Source organism: Marmota marmota, unplaced genomic scaffold, assembly GCF_001458135.2.
Source record: "Marmota marmota marmota unplaced genomic scaffold, marMar, whole genome shotgun sequence".
Classification (NCBI taxonomy): Eukaryota; Metazoa; Chordata; class Mammalia; order Rodentia; family Sciuridae; genus Marmota; species Marmota marmota.
This window is the reverse complement of record NW_026000140.1, coordinates 1,904,983-1,926,610: the sequence shown is the minus strand read 5'-3', so window position 1 is coordinate 1,926,610 and position 21,628 is coordinate 1,904,983. Positions and strand designations below refer to the sequence as shown.

At 35.6% G+C, this 21,628-nt stretch overlaps 1 protein-coding gene and 1 long non-coding RNA gene across 5 annotated transcripts in view; one reads left to right on the top strand and one right to left on the bottom strand.

The window, feature by feature from the left end:
* Window positions 1–21,628, top strand: part of Gc (GC vitamin D binding protein) — a 53,943-nt gene that overhangs the window by 25,148 nt on the left and 7,167 nt on the right. For 2 of the 4 annotated variants that reach the window (XM_015505264.2, XM_048785769.1), the window contains 7 exons: window positions 2,246–2,375; window positions 3,913–4,115; window positions 5,611–5,740; window positions 6,192–6,289; window positions 7,937–8,069; window positions 12,439–12,492; window positions 14,994–15,168. In XM_015505264.2, coding sequence (XP_015360750.1) covers window positions 2,246–2,375; window positions 3,913–4,115; window positions 5,611–5,740; window positions 6,192–6,289; window positions 7,937–8,069; window positions 12,439–12,492 — 748 coding nt within the window. In that variant the 3' untranslated portion in view covers window positions 14,994–15,168. Of the gene's footprint in view, window positions 1–2,245; window positions 2,376–3,912; window positions 4,116–5,610; window positions 5,741–6,191; window positions 6,290–7,936; window positions 8,070–12,438; window positions 12,493–12,938; window positions 14,182–14,993; window positions 15,169–21,628 lie in introns of those variants that run through there. The other 2 variants (XM_048785768.1, XM_015505265.2) reach the window with 2 other exon arrangements.
* The window catches only part of LOC107158779, a 43,939-nt gene continuing 42,215 nt past the window's right edge, over window positions 19,905–21,628 (bottom strand). The window contains exons 3-4 of the long non-coding RNA XR_001505649.2: window positions 20,395–20,506; window positions 19,905–20,223 (exon numbers count right to left, since the gene is read on the bottom strand). This is a non-coding gene — a long non-coding RNA (uncharacterized LOC107158779). The remainder of the gene's footprint in view (window positions 20,224–20,394; window positions 20,507–21,628) is intronic.

Here is a 21,628-nt window from a genome sequence, read left to right as displayed (position 1 = left end):
GGTCATTTTGACAATATTAATTCTGCCTATCCAAGAACAAGATAGATCTTTCCATCTTCTAAGATCTTCTTTAATTTCTTTAACATGTTGTAGTTTTCATTGTAGAGGTCTTTCACATCTTTTGTTAAGTTTATTCCCAAGTTTTTTGTTGTTGTTGTTTTTTGAGGGGGGGGGTCTCCTAGTTTCTCTTTCAGCAGATTTGTCACAATGTACAGAAATGCCTTTGATTTATGGGTGTTGATTTTATATCCAGCTATTGTGCTGAATTCATTAGTTAGTTCTAGGAGATTTCTGGTGGAATGTTTTGGGTCTTCTAGGTATAGAATTATATCATCTGCAAATAGTGATAATTTCATTTCTTCTTTCCCTGTCTGTATCCTTTTAATTTCTGTTGGCTGTCTGATTGCTCTTGCTAGAGTTTTAAGAACTATGTTAATTAGAAGTGGTAACAGAGGGCATCCCTGTCTTGTTCCAGTTTTTAGAGAGAAAGCTTTCAATTTTTCTCCATTTAGAATGATGTTGGCGTGGGGCTTAGCATAGATAGCTTTTACAATGTTGAGGTATGTTCCTATTATCCCTAGTTTTTCTGGCTTTTTGGAACATAAAGGGATGCTGTATTTTATCAAATGCTTCCTCAGCATCTATTGAGATGATCATATGATTTTTATCTTTGAGTCTATTGACATGATGAATTACATTTATTGATTTCTGTATGTTGAACCAAACTTGCATTCCTGGGATGAACCCCACTTGATCATGATGCACTCTCTTTTTGAAATGTTCTTGTATTTAATTTGTCAGAATTGTATTGAGAACTTTTGCATCTATGTTCATTAGAGATATTGGTCTGAAGTTTTCTTTCTTTGATGTGTCTTTGGAATCAGGGTGATATTGACCTCATAGAATGTGTTTGGAAGTGTTCCCTCTTTTTTTTAGTTTATAAAATAGTTTGAGAAGTATTAGTGTTAGTTCTTCTTTAAAGGTCTAGTAGAACTTAGCTTTGTATCCACCCAGTCCTGGGCTTTTCTTGGTTGGTAGGCTTTTGAAGGAGACCTCTATTTCCTTGCTTGAAATCGATCTCTTTAAATTGTGTACATTATCCTGGTTTGGTTTGGGCATATCATATGCCTCTAGAAATTTGTCAATGCCTTCAGTGTTTTCTAATTTATTGGAGTACAAATTTTCAAAATAATTTATAATTATATTCTGTATTTCTTTAGTGTCTGTAGTAATATTTCCTTTTTTCATCACGGATGTTAGTAATTTGAGTTTTCTCTCATTCTCTTCATTGGCATAGCTAATGGTTTATCAATTTTATTTAGTTTTTCAAAGAACCAACTTTTTGTTTTTTCAATTTTTTCAATTGTTTCTTTTGTTTCAATTTCATTGATTTCAGCTCTGATTTAAATTATTTCCTGTCTCCTACTGCTTTGGGGGTTGATTTGTTCTTCTCTTTCTAGGGCTTTGAGATACGATTTTAAGTCATTTATTTGTAGACTTTTTCTTTTTTGAAGGAATGAACTCCATGCAATGAACTTTTCTCTTAGAATTGCCTCCATGGTATCCCAGAGATTTCGATATTTTGTATCGGTGTTCTCATTTAACTCTAAGAATTTTTTAATCTCCTCCTTGATATCTTTTGCAACCCATTATTCATTTATTTAGTCTCCAGGTGTTGGAGTAGCTTTTATTTTTTATTTTATTATGATATTCCTGATATGGAAGTGAAAAAATCAAATATGAAAAGAGCATAGCATAATCCCATTCATACCCTTATAAAATGCTTAAGCACTGCACACCCCAAATATCAACATTTATTTACTCCTTAGTAAAGGGCCAAAGGTCTTTCTTTATTTCTTTTACCTACTATTTCTAAGTAAATTTATAAAACTTTTTGTAAATACTAAGAGGCTATAAAAACACAACATTGGCTTCATGAATAAAAAGATGTGCTTTCTTTACTGCCATTTTAGATCCAGCATCTTAAAGCCATGCTTCTATTGTGTAGATTGGACCAGAAGAGAAGCTTCATTTGAGCATTGAAAATCTGAAAAGACTCATGTGGGATAGTTTAATTTTGAGTGTGCAGCTTTGATATGTAGGCTCTAGCATGTACAGATGTGCTCCGTGCATCTGTTGAAATCAAAGAGTTGAAAGTACATTATTCCTCTAGGAAGTATGTACATAATGAAACCAAGAAAACTGAGGACGTGTTCAACTAACAGATTCATTTTCAACTATTTAGTCATCTCATCAAATTAGCCCAGAAAGTGCCTACTGCTGATCTGGAGGATGTTTTGCCACTAGCTGAAGATATTACTAGAATCCTCTCCAAATGCTGTGAGTCTACTTCTGAGGATTGCATGGCCAAAGAGGTAAGGCAATCCCCATTATCTCCATCATGTGCCTAGCAGGGAGTGCTGTGCTCTCCCTGGAAGATTTTTTAAGCTGCTTTTCATGTGTGTTATTTTAATGGATCTTCACATGTATCCTATGTGATATCAATATATTCTTCAGTTTATTTTACAGATGAGAAAACAAGATTAACAAGGGGCAAAAATTTGAGATCATGCAACTAATATGTGACAAATTCAACATGCAAGGACATGGGACCTCAATCCCAAACCCTTTATCTGAAGTGTACAGTACAGTAACAATTAGCTTCATAGGGACACTGTATAACTTTAATTTTAACAAAAATTAAATGTATGTAAATTGAACATAATTTAAAATTCAGTTCTTCAGTCACACAGCCACATTTCAATTGCACAACAGTATAAAACAGAGCAGTTACAGATAAATGTCATTATTACATAAAATCCTATTAGTGCTGTAATCATTATACTATTAGAGACTATTGATGTTGTTATTAACACTTTTCATAACTTGATGGGCATTTCAAATTTTTTCACCACTTTCAAGTTCCATAATTGTCCTGAGCATATATAAACTGGAATAATTGCTTTATGTGAAGTTCAGTGTTTTAATCAGCTTTTTCACTGCTGTGACTAAAGGATCAACCAGCACAACTGTAAGGGTGGAATAGTTTATTTGAGAGCTCATGGTTTCAAAGGTCTTAGTCCAGAGAAGGCTGGCTCCATTCCTTGGAGGCAGAACATCATGGCGGAAGAGTGCGGCCAAGGAAAGTAGCTCACAATGTGGTGATCATGAAATAGAGAGACTCCAGCTCCAGATACAAAATATATACCCTACAGCCACACCCCCCAATTAACCACTTCCTCCAGCCACACCCCACCTGCCTCTAGTCACCACCCAGTTAATCCCACCAGGGATTAATTCACTGATTTGGTTAAGACTCTCACAATCCAATAATTTCTCCTTTGAACCCTCTTGCATTATCTCATATGTGAGCTTTTGGGGAACACTTCACATCCAAACCACAACAGTCAGTCTCCAAGATCTTGTTAACCTCTTCAGCAATAGATGCAATGTGTTGTCTTTTTCCATCAAAATGCATGATTGTTATTAGATGTTTTCTATAATGACATATAATGGCTATGTAGGACTCTATTACATATATTTATTTTATGTATTACATCTATCTCCCCAGACATACCATATTTCAATTTAACTAATTCTCTATTACTGTATTTAAGCTGTGTTTGTTTCCAATATTTTAAGTAGAGCTGTATTATATAGCCTTATTTTAAGTCTTCCCTTTATCCATAATTATTTTCTAAGTATGAATTCTTAGAGATGAAGTTGTACAATTTTAAATCTTTTAGTACATATATAGATAAATTGCCTTCCCATGTGTTGTACCAATTTACTTTCCAAGAGTATCACACTTACTTTCCTGAACATGAGGCCAGGACTTGTAAGCCTAAGCCTTATTTGTCATAAGACCAACAAAGAAGCTAACAATGCACAAACTCACCATTCCTTTTGTAGCTGCCTGAACACACAGTAAAAATATGTGACAACTTATCCACAAAGAATTCTAAGTTTGAAGATTGTTGTCAAGAAAAAACACCTATGGACATTTTTATGTGCACTTACTTCATGCCAGCTGCCCAACCACCCCAACTGCCAGATGTCCAGTTCCCCACAAATAAAGATGTGTGTGATGCAAAAAACACCAAAGCCATGGATCAGTAAGTAGAGGTGATGTGAAATGTCTTTCTGTATCAACTTCTCCTGGACAAAATTTCACTGTGGCCAGATTGAGGGAAGGTATGCTATCACTCATTCAAACGCAGGCAGTTTTTTATGCTTTTTATGGACTTCAAGTATTTATTGACTTTAAATGACTCAGAATTGTAAAACTGTATTTTAACAAAGAACAATTGAATTTAATAAAAAGAGTTTGGATGTGGCAAACGGAAGTTAGCATTCCTAATTCTGCCTCTTCTGATTATCATGCACTGTCAAAAGACCTTTCTGAATCAAAGTCTCTTCTTAATTTGAGAATGGTAATACTTTCTTACTACTGCACAGATTACTACTAAGAAATTCATCTAGAAAGATTAGTAAGTATGAAAACTTTTTATATGATTAAATATATACACAAAAAATATGGCAGTGTAAATGTTTATATAATTATTAGCTAATTTTATCACATGGGATTTAAGTCAAAGTCACAGATCCAAAGTCTAAAGTTTATCCAACTTTTGGAGAATGATTACAATATAAATAAACAAACAAATATAGAATCATGTTTTTCCCTAAAAGTATTGATATTCACTACCAACAAAAGAAAAACGAGATTAAATGAAAAGAAATGGTGCACCTTGGCAGACATGGTGGCACAGGCCTATAATCCCATGGCTCAGGAGGCTGAGGCAGGAGGATCACAAGTTCAAAGCCAGCCTCAGCAATTCAGCAAGGTGCTAAGCAACTCAGCGAGACCCTATCTCTAAATAAAATATAAAAAAGTACTGGGGACGTGGCTTGGGGGGTAAGTGCCCCTGAGCTCAATCCCCAGTACCAAAAAAAAAAGAAAAAAGAAAAGAAAAGGTGGACCTTTATCTTGTTTTATCTAACAAAGGAACTAAGGTAAACATACCATGAGTTGCATATGTTATGAATACATGCCTACTAATTGCATGAAACTATTTTGCAAATATCTTGAAAAGTCCCCATATCAGACAACAGATTTTAGATAGGACCAAAACTTTAATTTACAATTTTCTTATAAATACTGATGTTTTCATCAGTGTGTAGACAGCAGTGGAAGAATAAGACATACTGGAAGAATTTATACAGACTTTATTTTTACAGAAAAGCTGCTTAACTGCCTTAATGTTACCAATACGGTCAATTCTATTACTTATACAAAATTCCATATGTTTTACATATAATATATAAATACATATTACATGTTTCAAAGTATTATAACATGTTTTCATGAATGTATTTGAATACTTACTTTGAATTTATTACAAGTATTAATAACTCACATTTTAATAAAACACTGTACAACCCAAAACCTGTTGCTGTAGAGTTAGTTTGGGATAAATCTTTTATAATTAAGATGCAGAAACCAGGTATACTCTGTCTTTATGATAGCAATGCCCTATTCAAAACATGAACACATCCACACATATCCACATACATCTTAAAAAGTATCATCTTTCTCTCTCACACCAGGTATGCATTTGAACTAAGTAGAAGGACTCACATTCCAGAAGTATTCCTCAGCAAAATACTCACACTAACCCTGAAAACCCTTAGTGAATGCTGTGACTCTCAAAATCCTGCTGCTTGTTTTGTTACTAAGGTATGATTTTCTGGGTTTTCTTAATCAACCATGTACATCAAGAGTTGGCAAACTACAACCCCTGGGCCAAACTTGGCCCACTACCTACCTTTGTATAGCTTATAAGCTAAAAATGGAAAAATGGTTCTACATTTTTTAATTGCTTGGGAGAAAATATTAATATTTCATGATGCATAAAAATTGAAATTCAAATATCAGTGTTTAACATAAATTTTCATTGGAATACAGCCATCCTCATTGTTTACATATTGTTTATGACTGCTTTGTAGAGAGCACAGTAGTTATAAGTCCATAAATGGCCTGCAAAGCCTAAAATATTTACAATCTGGCTTTACACTGAAAATATTTGCTGATTTCTGGCACAGACAGGACATAGAATTTTGGTATAATGACCTTATGGGGCAGTGTTTCAAGACAATTTTTTTTCATGCGAATATTGCTTTTCTTACAGGGCTCTCTAATGAAGAGGAAACAATCTCTTTTCCTTGACAAGGGACAAGAATTGTGTGCAGATTATTCAGAAAACACATTTACTGAGTATAAGAAAAAGTAAGTGATTTGTTCTGGCTGTGTTCACCAAATGTTTCAATAATACTATTCTAATATTGCAATTTGAAAGCAAAATTGAAAACTCAGAATGTGTTAAGTGAACAGCAAAACACAAAGGTAAAATTGTTTTAAAAAGGAATTAGAATCTAATATTTGTATAAGAAGCAGACGTGTTATTTTCTGGGAGGAAAATATCATATTATCAATTGAGTGACCAATTAAAACATAGACACAAAAATATAAATTATAAAATCTACCTGCAAGAACTTGGGTCAAAATGGCAACATTAGCACATTCTTGCCCCAGAGCTCTCTGTAGATATTGCTGTTCATATTGAGGAACTATAGAACTATTGAAAAGTACTATCTAACTTCACCACATATTGCCTGACAAGACGACCCTAGCAATCAATCTGCCATCATTAGCATATGTTCCCTATAAACTGGAAATACAAATGCTGATTATCAATAATGTTCAAGCACTTTTTCTCAGTTAAGGGGAATAAAAGGAATTTTTTTTTAAATAAATAGGCATTAGCACTAAATAATGAAAGAAGTGGTACCGATTTCTTGGGGGAAATTTTCCATTTAGAAGACCTTCTCAGCTTTATGTAGTGAATTTCTCACACCCATTTCAAATCATTTTGATCAGCCTAGGCTTCAAATAAGTACAAACAGAACTCCCAAAGAATCACAAAAGCCATCTCCATCAGTGACCCCCATGAAGTCTACTTTAGCAAAGTTCAAGAAATAAATGAAAATCAATGAAAGCCTCAAGTTTAAAGTGGTTATTTCTCATTTATCAGAAAATTATTTAATTGTATAACCTAAAAGAATATTTCAGAGGCAGTTGGATGTTGAACAGATAACTCTAACTTTTCTCTGCAAACAGTTACGAATTCCAGGAATGCAAGGAGGTAATTGAGTAATCATTGTTTACATAGTCATGATTCCAGATAAACATGTAGCAGAATTGACATCTAGGGTTATGAAATCAGAGAATACAGAGACAGATGGGTTTTGATATTTGAAGTCCCCTCCTCCAAATCCAGGCTGAGCTATCCATTATGAGGGTGGAGAGGCTCCAAGACCACAGATTGACCAAACTGAAAGAATCCAGAGCTATGAAGTCCTATCTCCATCTTAAAAGTGAGATGGAAGCTTCATTAATCAAACAGCTAAAAACAAGTGCTAAAGTGCTTGATTCACATCAGTGAGCTTAGTGTGTTGAGACATAGACAAACTGAGGGGTGAAATATGAGAGAAAAGAAAAGGCATAAAGGTAGTGTCAAGTTGTGTAAGGAAATATTCTTTAAGAGCTTGAATCAACTGGAGAGAAGGTAAAATGTCAGAGAACATACAAAAGGAAGTCATTTGTGTTGAAATAATGAGCAAATAAATGTGGAAAGATTGGCATTTAAATTAAGCAACAGTTTTTATGTTTCATGATCTTGAAAAAGGTATAGATTTCACTTTCTAATTTCAAATTGACTCACTTAAAATCATTCCACATACATAGAATTTTCTTGAGACAGACAAGTATTTTTCTTTTTTTATTGTATAAGATTTGAAATGACTATCATTTTGCATTAGAAACGTTTACAAAATATATCTAATAAAACCTTGCATAATAAAAATGGTCTTTTAGACTAGAAGAGCGACTAAGAGCAAAAATGCCTAACGCCACACCCGTGGAGCTGACAGGGGTGGTTGACAAGCTTTCAGACTTTGCCTCCAAGTGCTGTTCCATAAATTCACCTCCTCTCTACTGTGGCTCACAGGTAAGAGAACACAGCCCTCGTTTATCACTGCAGAGTATGTGAAGAACTTGAGCCCTCAGATTTATTCAGTATTTTGTTAGTAAAATGTCATCATATGACAGGCTTTTCCTGGTGCTATATTTAAACTTTGTTGTCTTAGTGAGGAACTAGGAAAAATGACTGTTTCCATGTGATGCCCACTTGAAAGCAAATTAAGGCAAAATATAGGAAATTGTATGTTTTAGAAACAAAAAGGTTTGTGAATACAGGAATGAAAGTACAGTATAGTGTCTTTCAACTGGTAAGTTGTAACCTAGTAGCCACTTATAAAAAGGAAAGAAAAATACAGTACAAATATCAGAGCCCATCTCACACAGTGATGGTAAATATCATTTCATGAAAATTTTATCTTATAATTTCTACTGAACCTACCTTGGCTTTCTCTAAAATAGAAAATGCCTCCTCTGTTCCCAATAGCCATTCTTTTATATTTTGAAATGGCCTTTTTTTTTCAATTACTCCTTTTTCTTTTAAAGTCTTGGGCTATGAGTGCAATTCTCTTAATATTTTTGTGAAGTCTTATTTTTTTACTGCCTGATCAACATAGTCTTTTATCAGTTTGACAACTGAAACTACATATTGGGTTGTTGTTGTTTTTTTTCTAATTTTAGAGATTATGATTTCTCATTTCTAAATTTATAACCTACTTGCAAAACTATTTGATAATCTTATTTGTAATGATTTATAAAGTTGGAATTTCAAAATGAGAAGAATACAATAAAAGCTCACTCTTTAAATTCCACTGACAAACTATGTCATCTTCATCTTTCATTAAAATTCAAACCACATAAGATTTGAACATAAACACTAAAAAAGTTCAACTTTCTAGGTTGTCTTTTCCCAGAAAAATAAAATTACCTTACCTAAAAGTTGTTTTCTATCAGCAAAATTTGCTGTGAGGATCTTAGCCATTTTTTTGGGGGGGGTGCTAAATAATCTTCTAGATTCTATGATAAGAAATATCAGTGCTTAAACCTTCCCCTGTCACCTTTATCTAGTTTTTCCAGATGCACATTTCCCTTTTTAACATCACACATGACAAACTGAACTTGATGAACAAAATCCTTGTTTCCTCCAGCCCCTTATTTTTCTTATATTTGGAAAAATAACTAATTTTCAGTTTATTTTTCATTATAACATAATCCATTCTAAAACTCATTTGTTTCAATGGCAATGATGAGATGGCAGGTTTATAGCTTTTTGTTTTCTTTCTTTGTCACCAGGAAACTTTATAGTAGTGCTGTTCTTAAGTAACCAAGGGAGTTGTTGAGGTGTTTGTAACACATTTGAGTATTTAGAGCACTCAGATTCATTCTGGTGTTTCTCTGGTCTTTCTGGCTGTCCTTCTAAACTGACCTCATAGCTAGGTAAGCTAGGCCAATTCACTTGGGCTCCAGTAACACCTGTCAGAACATCACTGCCCTTAACTCCCAGCACTTAGTGTGACTTTTTATCCTACTTACCCTTATTTGAATCATAATTTGTTAGACCCCCTACTGTATTTGCATGACAGTTTTGTTTCCTTTAAAGGAATGTCTACCTGCTCTTTTACTTCAAGCCACTTACATCTAGGGATCAGGCTGTGTTTGCCATTGTAAATGTAGTTGGCACGGTGCTGGAAGAGTGGCAAAAGGGGCTTCTGAATCACACCACAGCAGCATCTCACTATGTGTAAAGCCACCCCTACTACTGTCCTAATGTTGACATGACCAAGAAACAGAACTACCAGTGAGATCATCTCTTGGCTTTACCATGACACTCTCAGAACCAGTTGATTTGTTTATACCACAGAGAACTCTTTGCCTACAGAAAAACATGCAGTTTCAAAAATCAGACTTAAAATGCTTTTTCTCTCTTTGCCATTATTCTGACAGGGCATCCTATGCACTTTTCTGAGAACTCATTACTGTGCTTCCTCTGAGATATCCCAACAGAGAACTAGTCACACAACTATGACTGCCCATAGTATTTAGAGGGCCACTGTCATATGCTGGAGTTGATAAGTAAAATCTGGGAAACACGGACAAATACAAATAGAGAAGTGGAAACTGGGCTGACAAGAAGGGTGACATACTCTGTCTCCTCTCCTCCCTACCTCATAACTTCAGGAAACCCTCATGTAGCCACTTCAGTTCTCTCTCTCTCTCTCTCTCTCTCTCTCTCTCTCTTTCTCTCTCTCAGTAGATATTTTATGATATGTTAAGCAGAGTATGATTTAGCCTTACAAATTTATGTTTACAGAATAATTAAAATGACTCTAAATGTTAAGTACCATTTTAATTTCCCTCCTTTAGATGGGTTAAGATTTATAGAGGTTATGTAATGTTAGGAAAATCACAAGCTTATTCTTCATGAGACTTTACTCTCACTTCATATCATTGTTATAGACTTAAGCCCTAAGTTAGCAGTGAGAAAAGAAAAATCTTGACACCAAAAAGACTATTAACTATTGGCTGAAAAATTATTGTTGTTTAAATGGCAAAAAATTATACCAGGTTAGTAGTATCACTCTGAATTCTATCCGCCTCCCTTCCTGGGTTATATCCATTAGTTATATGCTCTGCTTTTGCTTCAACAATTCCTTTTTACTACTTTTGCCCAATTTGTTTTAAAGTTGCTCTTCTCCTTATCTAAAAACATAATAAGCACAACACTGTAGACACCTCCTTGTGGTCTTTCTCCTCCCCTTACAAGATCCATGAAAGAACAGGACATTCTGTGATTCCTCCTGCCTCCTTTAACTACTCAGCCTTTGCAATCCGGCTCTGATGGTACTCTGCCACTAACAAGGTCACACCAAGAGTCTCCTTGGTAATTCTAACTTTTTCCAGTCCTTAATAGACTTCTCTGCTTTAGTAGACAACTATAACTATTCCTTCCTTCCTAAAACAATTTCTTCGGCATCTATTATCACTTTAATCCTTCAGTTCTATGATTCTTCCTTTCTTATTCTAATTTCATATTTTCCTCTTCCTCCACCCATTCCTTAAATTTCTATTTTCCCAGTGTTTTATCCTTGGTCTTCAACTCTGTGACACCTTTTCCTGAGTGTTCTCATCTGTGCACATTTTATCTCCAAATCTCTACCTCCAGCCCAGATCTTTCCCTTTAGCACCAGGTTTTCTTGTCTCACAAGAAATTTAAGATAATCATAATCAAATCATCTCTCTAAACCTTCCTCTTGTTTTTCCTAATTTTATGAATTTCACCATTATTCACCTGTGATCCAAAAAGTAAAAACATAGTGTTACTTAATTTCCCCTTTTCTTTTTTCATACCTATCCAACCAAATCCCAAACCCTATCAACTCTGATTTCTCAACATTTCTGTCTCCCACCCATCCTCTTCAACATTCTCAGTACCTGACCCTAGGTCACCTTTCACCTGGAGTACAACCTCCCCTTTAGTCTCCTTCTCCACTCTGTCACCAGTGCCTCATCCTCAATCCCATCTTCTATTGAGATCAAAATAACCTTTTTAAAGAAAAAAAATGGCTAGATGTTCCTCCAGTAGCTCTCCATCACTTCCAAACTGAAATCCATTGTTTGTCTTGGGGTTTTTTTGTTTGTTGGGTTTTTTTTTTCTTTTTTACATTCTAGATCTAGGATCTGGTTTCCTCCCATCACTGTGTCTTATGCCCCTGGTGTTCTCCTGAACTATAGGCAGTTTTCCAAACACATTAAACTTGCTGTTAACTCAACAACGTTGCATAAAACGATGCAGCCTAATTTCCCTAGCTTTCACTGGGCTTCAGGGTTTATTCTAGACACTACCTCCTCCAGGGATTCCCTAGCACTCAAAAATTCCTTGGTATCACATCACATGGTGTGTCACTCACCAATCAGCACTTACTAAATGCTTGCTTGCTTTTCCCTGCTCTGGTGCTGGGGATGGGGCCAGGGCCTTGCCCATGCTGGCAAGCATTCTACCACTGAGTTGCATCGTTGGCCTTATTTTATTCTGAGAAGGGACTCACTAATTTACCCAGGCCGGCCTTGAATTTGCAACCACCCTTTCTCAGCCTCCAGAGTCACTGGGATTACAAGTGGGCGCCAACACCACACCCAACTCAGCACTTAAATTCAATTCTCATTTCTTTGTCTATTTTCCCAGCAGATTGTAAAATATTTAAGAGGGGTGAGAATGTTAAATAAAGTTATAAATAAAGTTAAATAAATGTGAAGCTTGGCAAATAAAAATGACAATTGACATAGCATTCTGTCAAGAATCATTTCCTCAAATAAGATTTCAAAGTTTTGTACATTTCTTATCTGTTCTAGTCGTCTATAAATACAGTGTTTCATAAATTATATATTTTCTGTCTTATCAGATTGATGCTGAAATGAAAGATATACTGGAGGCCGACGCGTTCATCTTATCTTAGGTGAGTACATTTTTTAAAAAAAATAGAACAGTAAAGAATCCAACATTGAACATATACTTTAAAAACCACAGTTTTGGAAGACTTTATCATTTAGATTATTCTATTTATTATCTACTCAAATTCATTTTACAATTGGGAATATGAAGCATCTAAAAAAAAAATTAAAGTGCTTACACAAGTACACACAGCCAATTTCTGACACAGTTAAAACCAACTCCAGATCTATTGACCCCAGCCTGGTGCTACATCCATCATAATGTCACATCTAAGATAATAACACCATAAAGATCATGTAAAGGAGTTTGATGCACTTCAATAGGAAAAACAGTTTAAAGACAGGGCTCATCAAGTCTTAAAAATAACACAGCAGGGTTCTTAGGAGAAAAAGGCATTTTTTCCTCAAATTAAAGCAACACTGTTGAAATATTATCACTTGCTTCTTTCAGATATTATGCTTTCACTCCTTTAAAAATGTCTGATGGAGATATTAAGAACACAAAACAGTTTATTTTGACTTAATGCCACACCTTAAACTGAAGGTAACCTTAATTCTGCACATTTTAAAATACATATATTCTCTCCAGATCCAACTATATATTTTAAAGATATTACATCTGAGATTTTAAAATCATGCAAATAATATTTTGGGTTTATCTCAGATCTAAGTTGAACTGAGGGTTTCCAATGCTGTCAAATTTTTATTTTGCTATCTTGTTCACAATGTTGCCCCAACTGATGTGAAAACAAAAGTATCCCAATCCAGTGACTAGAGAAAACGGATCACTTCACCGTATTATGACTTTCAACTATCAGGAATTTGAATTAGGAGCTGGAGTTGTAACTCAATGGTAGAGTGCTTGCCTAGTATGTGTGAGACACTGAGTTCCATCTTCAGTACTGCATAAAAATCAATAAATTAAATAAAGGTATTTTGTTCATCTACCATTAAAAATGAAAATTTAAAAAAAAATTTTAAAAGAATTTTAATTATCTGAAGCAGTAAATAAAATACTCTAAGAAGTAGTACAGCGTCAGGCATGTATTTCTTTTTCAATGAATACCTGGACCCACTCCTTTCAAGTTAGAGATTTAAACAGCTCTTATAAGTCAATTTCTTTTGTCTCTCAAGGTATTATGATCCCTAAGTACACCTCCAATTCATACCTTATGATCAACCATTTAATGCTATTTCACTTTTAACTAAAGTGTTATTATAAACTAGTCCCCATGATCAATTACTTTCTTCAATCCCTCAAACTGAATTGCAGTCATATTTACATGCCCCATGGGATAGAGAGTAACTGTGTCAGTCTCACAAAGGCAAAGCAAGCGTATGTTTTGCCCTTTTGCTTTGGAAGTAACTAGTGTTTTAGGGTTCCCCAGGTTGCCAAAAAAGAAATGATTTTCCTTACACCATACAATTAATCTGGGTAAAAAATATTTTAGAACCACACCCAGCACATATATCTCATTCTATGAGAGAAACATAAGAACTTGTACTAAATGAGGGAAGTACATATTTATATCTCACATTTCATCTTCATTCCAAGGCACAAATTCATTGAAGACAATAAAAGATGAGATTTCTTGTACTGTACAAATAGAATTCTATTAGATTGTCTTGAAAGAGAAAAATTAAGAGGGCGATATATTTGTTACAATACAAAGAAGAAGGTAATCATATTTTTTTAAAAACTCATACTATAAGTGTTTTACTAAAATAAAAACTACAGATCTATTATCTCAATTCCATAATCAGAACCTGTATTGATTAGCTTACTGTCACTGTAACAAAATACCTAAAATAACTAACTTATAAAGCAAAAAAGGTTTATTTCAGCTTACAGTGATAGAGGTTCTAGTCCATGACCAGACAGACCCATTGTTCCAGGCCTTGGGCTAGGGTGCTAGATGACAGTGGCCAAGAGCATGCTGCAGAACATACTGATCATTTCATGACCAGAAAGCAAAGAGGAAGAGGCCAGGGTCCTGAAATTCCCTTGATGGGTACACTCCCCAATGACTGCTCACTAGGCACCCCCTCTTAAGTTTCCATCACCTCCCAAGAGCACCACCCTTGGAACCAAGCCTTGAACACCCAGGTCTTTTTGGGACATTCATCATCCAAACTATAGCAAACAGCCTCACTGCTACCAGTTTACTTTTTTGCTCTGGCAATGATCATTCATTCTCAGAGCAGAAAGTCAAATCCATCATTAGTTTATAGAAAAAGAAAAAAAAAAAAAACACTGTGCAACAAGTTTTGTAGCTTGGCATAATAACAGTGATGCGTTTTTCTCTTTGATACTGGGAATTTCTGACTTTTCTTTTAACTGGACCCATGAGGTGGGGCATATTGGATATATGGATCATGCTGAACAGGATTATTTTTGTCCTAACCACAAAAATAATATGACCCTACATGCATCTGATTAGCAGTTTTAAGGATAATGCCCATTAGCGGTTTTCCTAACATGTGTTCATTTCCATTGTTCACATAGACCTACCACAGGAACCACCCTGAAGGATGACCTCAGATGGCCAAACCTAAGCAAACCACCAAGCTCCTAGGGGGAACACGAGGATACTCCTTTAACCAGCCACAGTGTCTTCATACAAATGATAAACCTGATGATTTGCTATCAGAATAAATCGAAATATAATGCAAACCAAAAATGCAACTGAGAATGAACTGTTGTGCAATGAACAGAACTGTTCCTGTGTCTTTCACAATGATGCTGTGGTAGGCAGCCTCAACCTCATGAGCCCTCACTTTTTACTAGATCTCTGCTGTTTCTCTCTAAAAGACTCACGATATAAATCATCCACTTTACAATTCCCAACACACTGAACTCCACTCCCTGATTGCTTCTTGGGCTTAGTAGGTGCCATTAAAGCCAACTTTCTACTGAAAACAGCTTTGGGATATTTCACTTCTTAAAAACAAAACATCTCCTGAGACCACCTTCTTGCTCACAGCTGTGTGGCATTAATCACGTAGTTCTGCCTTGCGAAAAGAAAAATCTTTGTGGTCTGAATAAGATTTTGTTTTTGTTTTCTGTCTTTGCTAAAAACTCCTGAGGGCAATTTACGGAAACAAAGTTTCAGAACATGACAATTTTTCAGCTTAATTTACTTTACATATGAAAATACATGCAATTTTTCTATATGCCTTTTTTTGCCCATGGAAAATGAAGGTACTTTATTCTATATTTCTGTTTTGAAAGAACAAGGAAAACCTTTTTTATGTAGAGTAAATAGTATCAGGGAATTTGAATTCACCTGTTGGCAGAAGGAAGGTCATATAGTAATGGTCATACATATTTCATGGTGAATATACTCAGAGTCAATTTAACCAGAATCATCACTTGTCACTTCCAAGAGACAAAGTCCCAGCAAGGAGCATTTCATTAACAGAGCCAAGGTCAAGGGCCCAAGGCAATAGTGTTGGGGACAGGCCCCAAATGGTTGTAGTTAGGCTCCCTCGTACAGGCTTCCAGGGAGCTAGGTTATGCATTTAGTGTGTGATAAAGCTATGAATCCACTATGTTATGGTCAGTGTGTAGTGAAGATCAGAAATTTTGATTCAGGATATATATTCCAGGTCATCGACACTAACTTGTGAGTACCCATCCTTATGTAAACTGTTGGCAATGTGCCTTCTTTGTTTGGCCTGCATATAGAACAGGGCCTATGGAAAAGACTCAGGGCTAAATGGGGGCAAATAAGGGGCAAAAAATTGGAACTGGCTGGGGGCTAAAGTGGAAGCTAGAGAGTGGAGACTACTACTTCCTCTGAATAAGATATATCAACTATCCCAACTGCTATTTTCATCTTCTTCCACCTGTTGAACCCTGAACTTTGTTTCGTGGGTCTGAGACCCTACATGACAAATGGCTAGGAAATAAAAAACCTGCTCATTTGCAGCTTCTACAGTAAAAGGCGCAGCTCTGCCTCCCACAATGATCCCAAACTGGGAAATTAACCTCAACTAGAGAAATTCTGCAGAAGCCATGGAGTTCAAAAGCAACAAACTGTCCACACATAATGAGGCAGCCCTTTTGATATTTTTTAAAATTATCTTTTACTGAAAAAATTACATTACTGAAGCTTCTAGCAATTCTGAGGATTAGATACCATTGATAAAATATGAGAAGACAGACTCCAAAAAGGTGAAATCATACCAAAGTTACCAAAGAACAAAACAGGAATTTACCTTTCAATTCCAGCAATTCGTAGAAGGTTAGTAGGCATAACTGAAGAAAGAGTTCTTTAATTGAATAATTTGGGAAACATAACATTGTATATCACTCATTCGGAGAGTCCCAATTTACTTTATATAAATTCAGTGTTTTGAAATTTATTTAACCACTAACCTCCCTTGTGTTAGTACTTTCCAAAATCATTCCCTTTTGAAATCAATTTTGGAAAATTCTGCTCTGTTCTTACCTGAGAAATCACAATAACAAATCATTCATCAATGTTTTAGTTTTCACTCCTGTGACTAAAGACCCAATAAGAACAATTTTAGAGGAGGAAAAGTTTATTTAGGGGCTCAGGGTTTCAGAGGTCTCAGTCCATAGACAGTCGGTCTAGTACTTCGGGGCTTGAGATAAGGCAGAACACCATGGCTGAGGAGTGGGGAAGCAGCTCGCATGATGATCAGGAAACAGAGAGAGAGAAAAAGAGAGAGACTCCACTTTCCAGATAGAAAATATATACCCCAAAGACACACCCCCAGTGAACCACCTCCTCCAGTCACACTCTTCCTGCCCACAGTTACCACTCAGTTAATTGCTATCAGGGGATTAATTCATTGATTGGTTGAGGTCATAATCAAATCATTTCTCCTCTAAACTTTATTGCCTTGTCTCACACATGAGTTTTGGGGGGACAACCTTGTAGCTAAATCATAATGATCAACTACTACAAACTGGTCCATCTTTGTCAATTATTTTTATTCTTGATCAGGCAGAATTGGTTGGTACTGTTACTAAGTAGCCAATGAATTTTACATGATTGACCAAAGTAGCATCACCCAAGAACCATCAACTTTAATTGGTATTCATAGTATTATTATCTCACCTGGAAATTCTTGAGAAACAAAGCTCCCTTTGTGGAGATTTTGATTTAAAAATATAACAAGGGAAAAGCCACTCTATTGTGTCACTTACTTTAACAGCAATAAGCCCTAGTACAGAAAGAATTTGATCAGTTTGACTATTCACCCAATTTCGGTAAAAGATGAATAACTAAAAATAAATAAGAAGTCTTAGAAGGCTGCCTTCCATATCTCTGGTCTCTTTTTTGTGCACCTGTCTTCACTACTGAGCTTTCTCCCCTAACCAACCTATGGGCCAGTGATTCACAATCTTGCTACACATTAGAATCATATGGAAAATACTGAGGGGGAAAAAAATATCAGTGCCCCAGCATCCTTTCAGAGTTTCGATTTAATCAGTCTTGAATAAAATCTGCTGTTTAACCAAGCTTGAAAAATCACTGCTTCAGGAACTACATGCCTTCACCCAAATTTCTAACACTGCATTATCTTAATCCAGCATTGTATTTTGAGTTTTTTTGTCCTTACTTATAGAATGAAACTTTGATCTTTCACCAGTCCATTTCATCTTTGTCCATTTTTTTCCAGGATCTGAAATATTTTTTCCCCACCAGGCCAAGAAAGCACCTAATAGTTCATTCCACCAGAATCACCACCAAGAGCCTCCTGGTGTCATACTTAGGTTTTGGGGCAAGTTTTAGGTTGCAATTAGTGACTCATAGATCAGTGGCTGGGCATTCCTATATTGCTTCTACCTCAGTAAGACAGTGTCTATGAATCTAGTGTTTGCAGTCTTCAGTGTCAGATGTATCTCCGTATCTGTTGTGTGCTGCACTTGACGTCTGTGTATGCCTGATTCAAATGAGAACCTTTGCCGCCACCTTGTGGATGACATAGCTAAATGCAAAAAGATTCTGAAATCAGATCTTAATAAAACTGCAAATACAAAATCGTCTGGAATAGGCTTTGTGCTAAGCCCCATTTAGAACATGAAAAGCCACTAGTAAGACATGTAATTTTCAATTTTTATTCCCAGAAATCAATTTTAATAATTGTGTAAAATTGGCGACTTTGTACACAGAGACCTGAGAATGTTTAAAATTTGAGGGGGAAAAAGATCCATTTTCTCTCTTAAAAGCACTGGTAATGGAGTATGAATACCTTCTCTATATTAAACTCCTATCACATTTAAGATAAGAAAAAATGTAAAACATAGTAGTACCTTGTTTTTTATAGACTTTATTACTTTTCAAAGGTCTTTCTGGCCTATGATCTTATCAAATCTTCATCTCAATTGCAGGAAGCAGATTATCCTGGTACTATTACATCTAATTTTCAGATAAAGTAGGTTCAGTGGGATAAACACACTAAACAGTGTGACACACTGACAAACAACAAAGACCAATGTGACAATAGAGAGCACTTAGTACTTTCCCTAGGTGAGGTATAGCACTTAGTACATTGCAACTATGACATTGATCTATTGCTTAGCAACATACCACTCTGAAAGAGCAACTCAAGGCAATAATAATCATAAAATGTGCTTAGAAATCTGGGTTTGATGTCCAGTGTTTCTCATGTAGTGGCAGGGGCTGGGTCAATCTTGAAAGCTTTTCTATTACCATATGTGGCACTTGGGCTGCAAAGAATGATACAGTGAGGGTCTGGAATAAGTGGGCTACTTGAGCAACTCTCTATTTGGGTGGTCTTTCCATATAACAGCCTCCCAGCCACCAGGCTCTTCACATGGTGGCTGAAGGCTCCCAGAGTTTCCCACAGGACAATAGCACAAGTTTCTCTTTCTAATTGACACCCAGAAATGAGGTTGCACACTTCCTGCTACATTGTATCAATCAAAAAGTCCAAAGGCTCATCTATGCTAAGGGAAGGAGAAATAGAGGGTAATTTTAGATGAATGAAGTAACAAAGAATTTGTAGATATTTCAAAATCACCATATATACATTATCTCCATTAACATTCATGAGGTAGGTACTCCTAGCATCCCCATTTATAGATGAGAATGCTGAGGCATGATGTGCCTAACTAATGTCCCCAAGGTAAACAGATAACAAGAGTAGCAATAGAATGTGATTCCAGAGAGCTGGACTCCAGACTCTAGTATACTCTTAACCTCTGTACATACTCTTGTGACACTGAAACTGGAAGCTGGATACACATTGACAATTGTGAAGGGTATTTTGCTTTCAACTACAATTATCAGTAAAAGAGAAAAATGAAAATAAAAATATATATTTATATTTCCCTTTATCCCCATTGCACAAGAAAGTGAGGGCTAGTAAAACTGTGTTTTGCAGAATGCATATGTTTTAAATAAACGTTTATGAAATATCCAGTTAGCACGGTCCCTTTATTAGAGGAACTTCCACTCTACTAGAGAAGACTAATACACTAGGAAGTGAATGACACAAGCAAAGAGAAGAGAATCACTAAAGATGAACTGAGAAGGACACTGGCCAATGGTATTTCCAGATATGAATATTGGTGCAGGCTCTTTGGGGTGAAATGATGTTCTCTGCTATTCGGTCAGTTCCAGTGCAGTCACCTTGTAAGGCTTCTTTTCTGTGCGAGGATCATATCGTCTGTCATTTCTCCTCCTGCCTCTCAACAGCCAAGTCAGTTCTCTTGAAACGCCATCTAGGAGTTGAAGCTGAGAAGAACATTGAGCATAGCACATCATTCATTGGTCTCTCATTGAAAAGTCACTAAAAGTTGGCTTTATGCTTTTTGTTTACTTTAGTGATGGGTTGGAGTGACTCATTATACAATTAAAATAAATCATGCTGCCACTATCTACACAGTCAGGCTTTGTAAAACCTACCTGAGCAAATAGGAAGGAGGGAGATATCTTCCAAGAATTTTAGCAACCAGCTCCTTTTTGTACTTTGAGAAATCCTCCTTTGACTCAGACTCTCGTCAAGACCTTCAATGTTCTGATAACAACAATGATGATATTTCAATTCTTTATAACACATTTATGTTATTACTACATTCCATGTTTATTCAGTCCCAAAATTGCATGAATAACCTAAAGTGATTTAAATTTATTAATCTCTTTCCAGAAATATTTGATTTTTTTACAAAAACATATTGGCTGAAAGTAAAAGGCAAAGGACTCAATACGTTACAAGTTTTAGAAACACATGGAGAGGAGAAAATAATTTTGGACAGTAGACTCTCCAGGAGGCCACATCATAGCTCAAATGAACTGAGAAGAACTGGATGTGTCCACTATTTGTGAAGCCAACCAACCCTATAGTGATCTTACCCTTCTTACAATGCCTCTAGGCTTAAATAAAATTATCTCAACTATTTTCCAATGCAGTGACCTTGGCAATGTAAAACATAGACCCCCAAATCAACAAAATATGTAAATAAATGAGATCATAGATAAATTTCTTAAAAGCCAATTTGGTTGGGAAAGGACTAGGACCATTTACCAGGGTGACATTCAAAACATTTAATAATCAGTATGTCGTATGTCCTGACTAATCAGAGTAGACACTGGCCAATAGGAAAACATGATTGAAAGGAACCACTGGTAACTGATTCAGCTATAAGGGGAGGGGGCACATTCAAATATTTTCTGCCATTAGGAAATGGAATAACTGAGCTAGTTGAGGAAAGCTGTGGAGAAGAAGGGGTACAAAAACACAAAGCAAGAGAGTTAAAATACATTTGATTCACTTAGAAATTTCTTAGGTTGTTTAAGAGATAGGAGAATGAGAAGCACTCCGAAGACAGGGAAATAATTTAAATAGAAGTCTAAGTCAAATAAAAACATCCTAAACAGAAACAAAGTCACCAAATGTTTTTAAATAATTACTTTCTATATCAGCAATCTGGGCGGGGGAGTTCATAAAATAAGCTAAAATATTATAAAGTTAATCAAATGAAAATTTTAAAAACTAGTATAAAATCAGAACAAGGGTAAATAAACTTAACACAGAGCGGGGGGGGGGACAATTTTAATCCGCAACTAGTTTTTCTTATTCAGTTTAATTTATATATGATTCATTGTCATTTGTAAGTGCCCAATGATGATATTTAAAGCT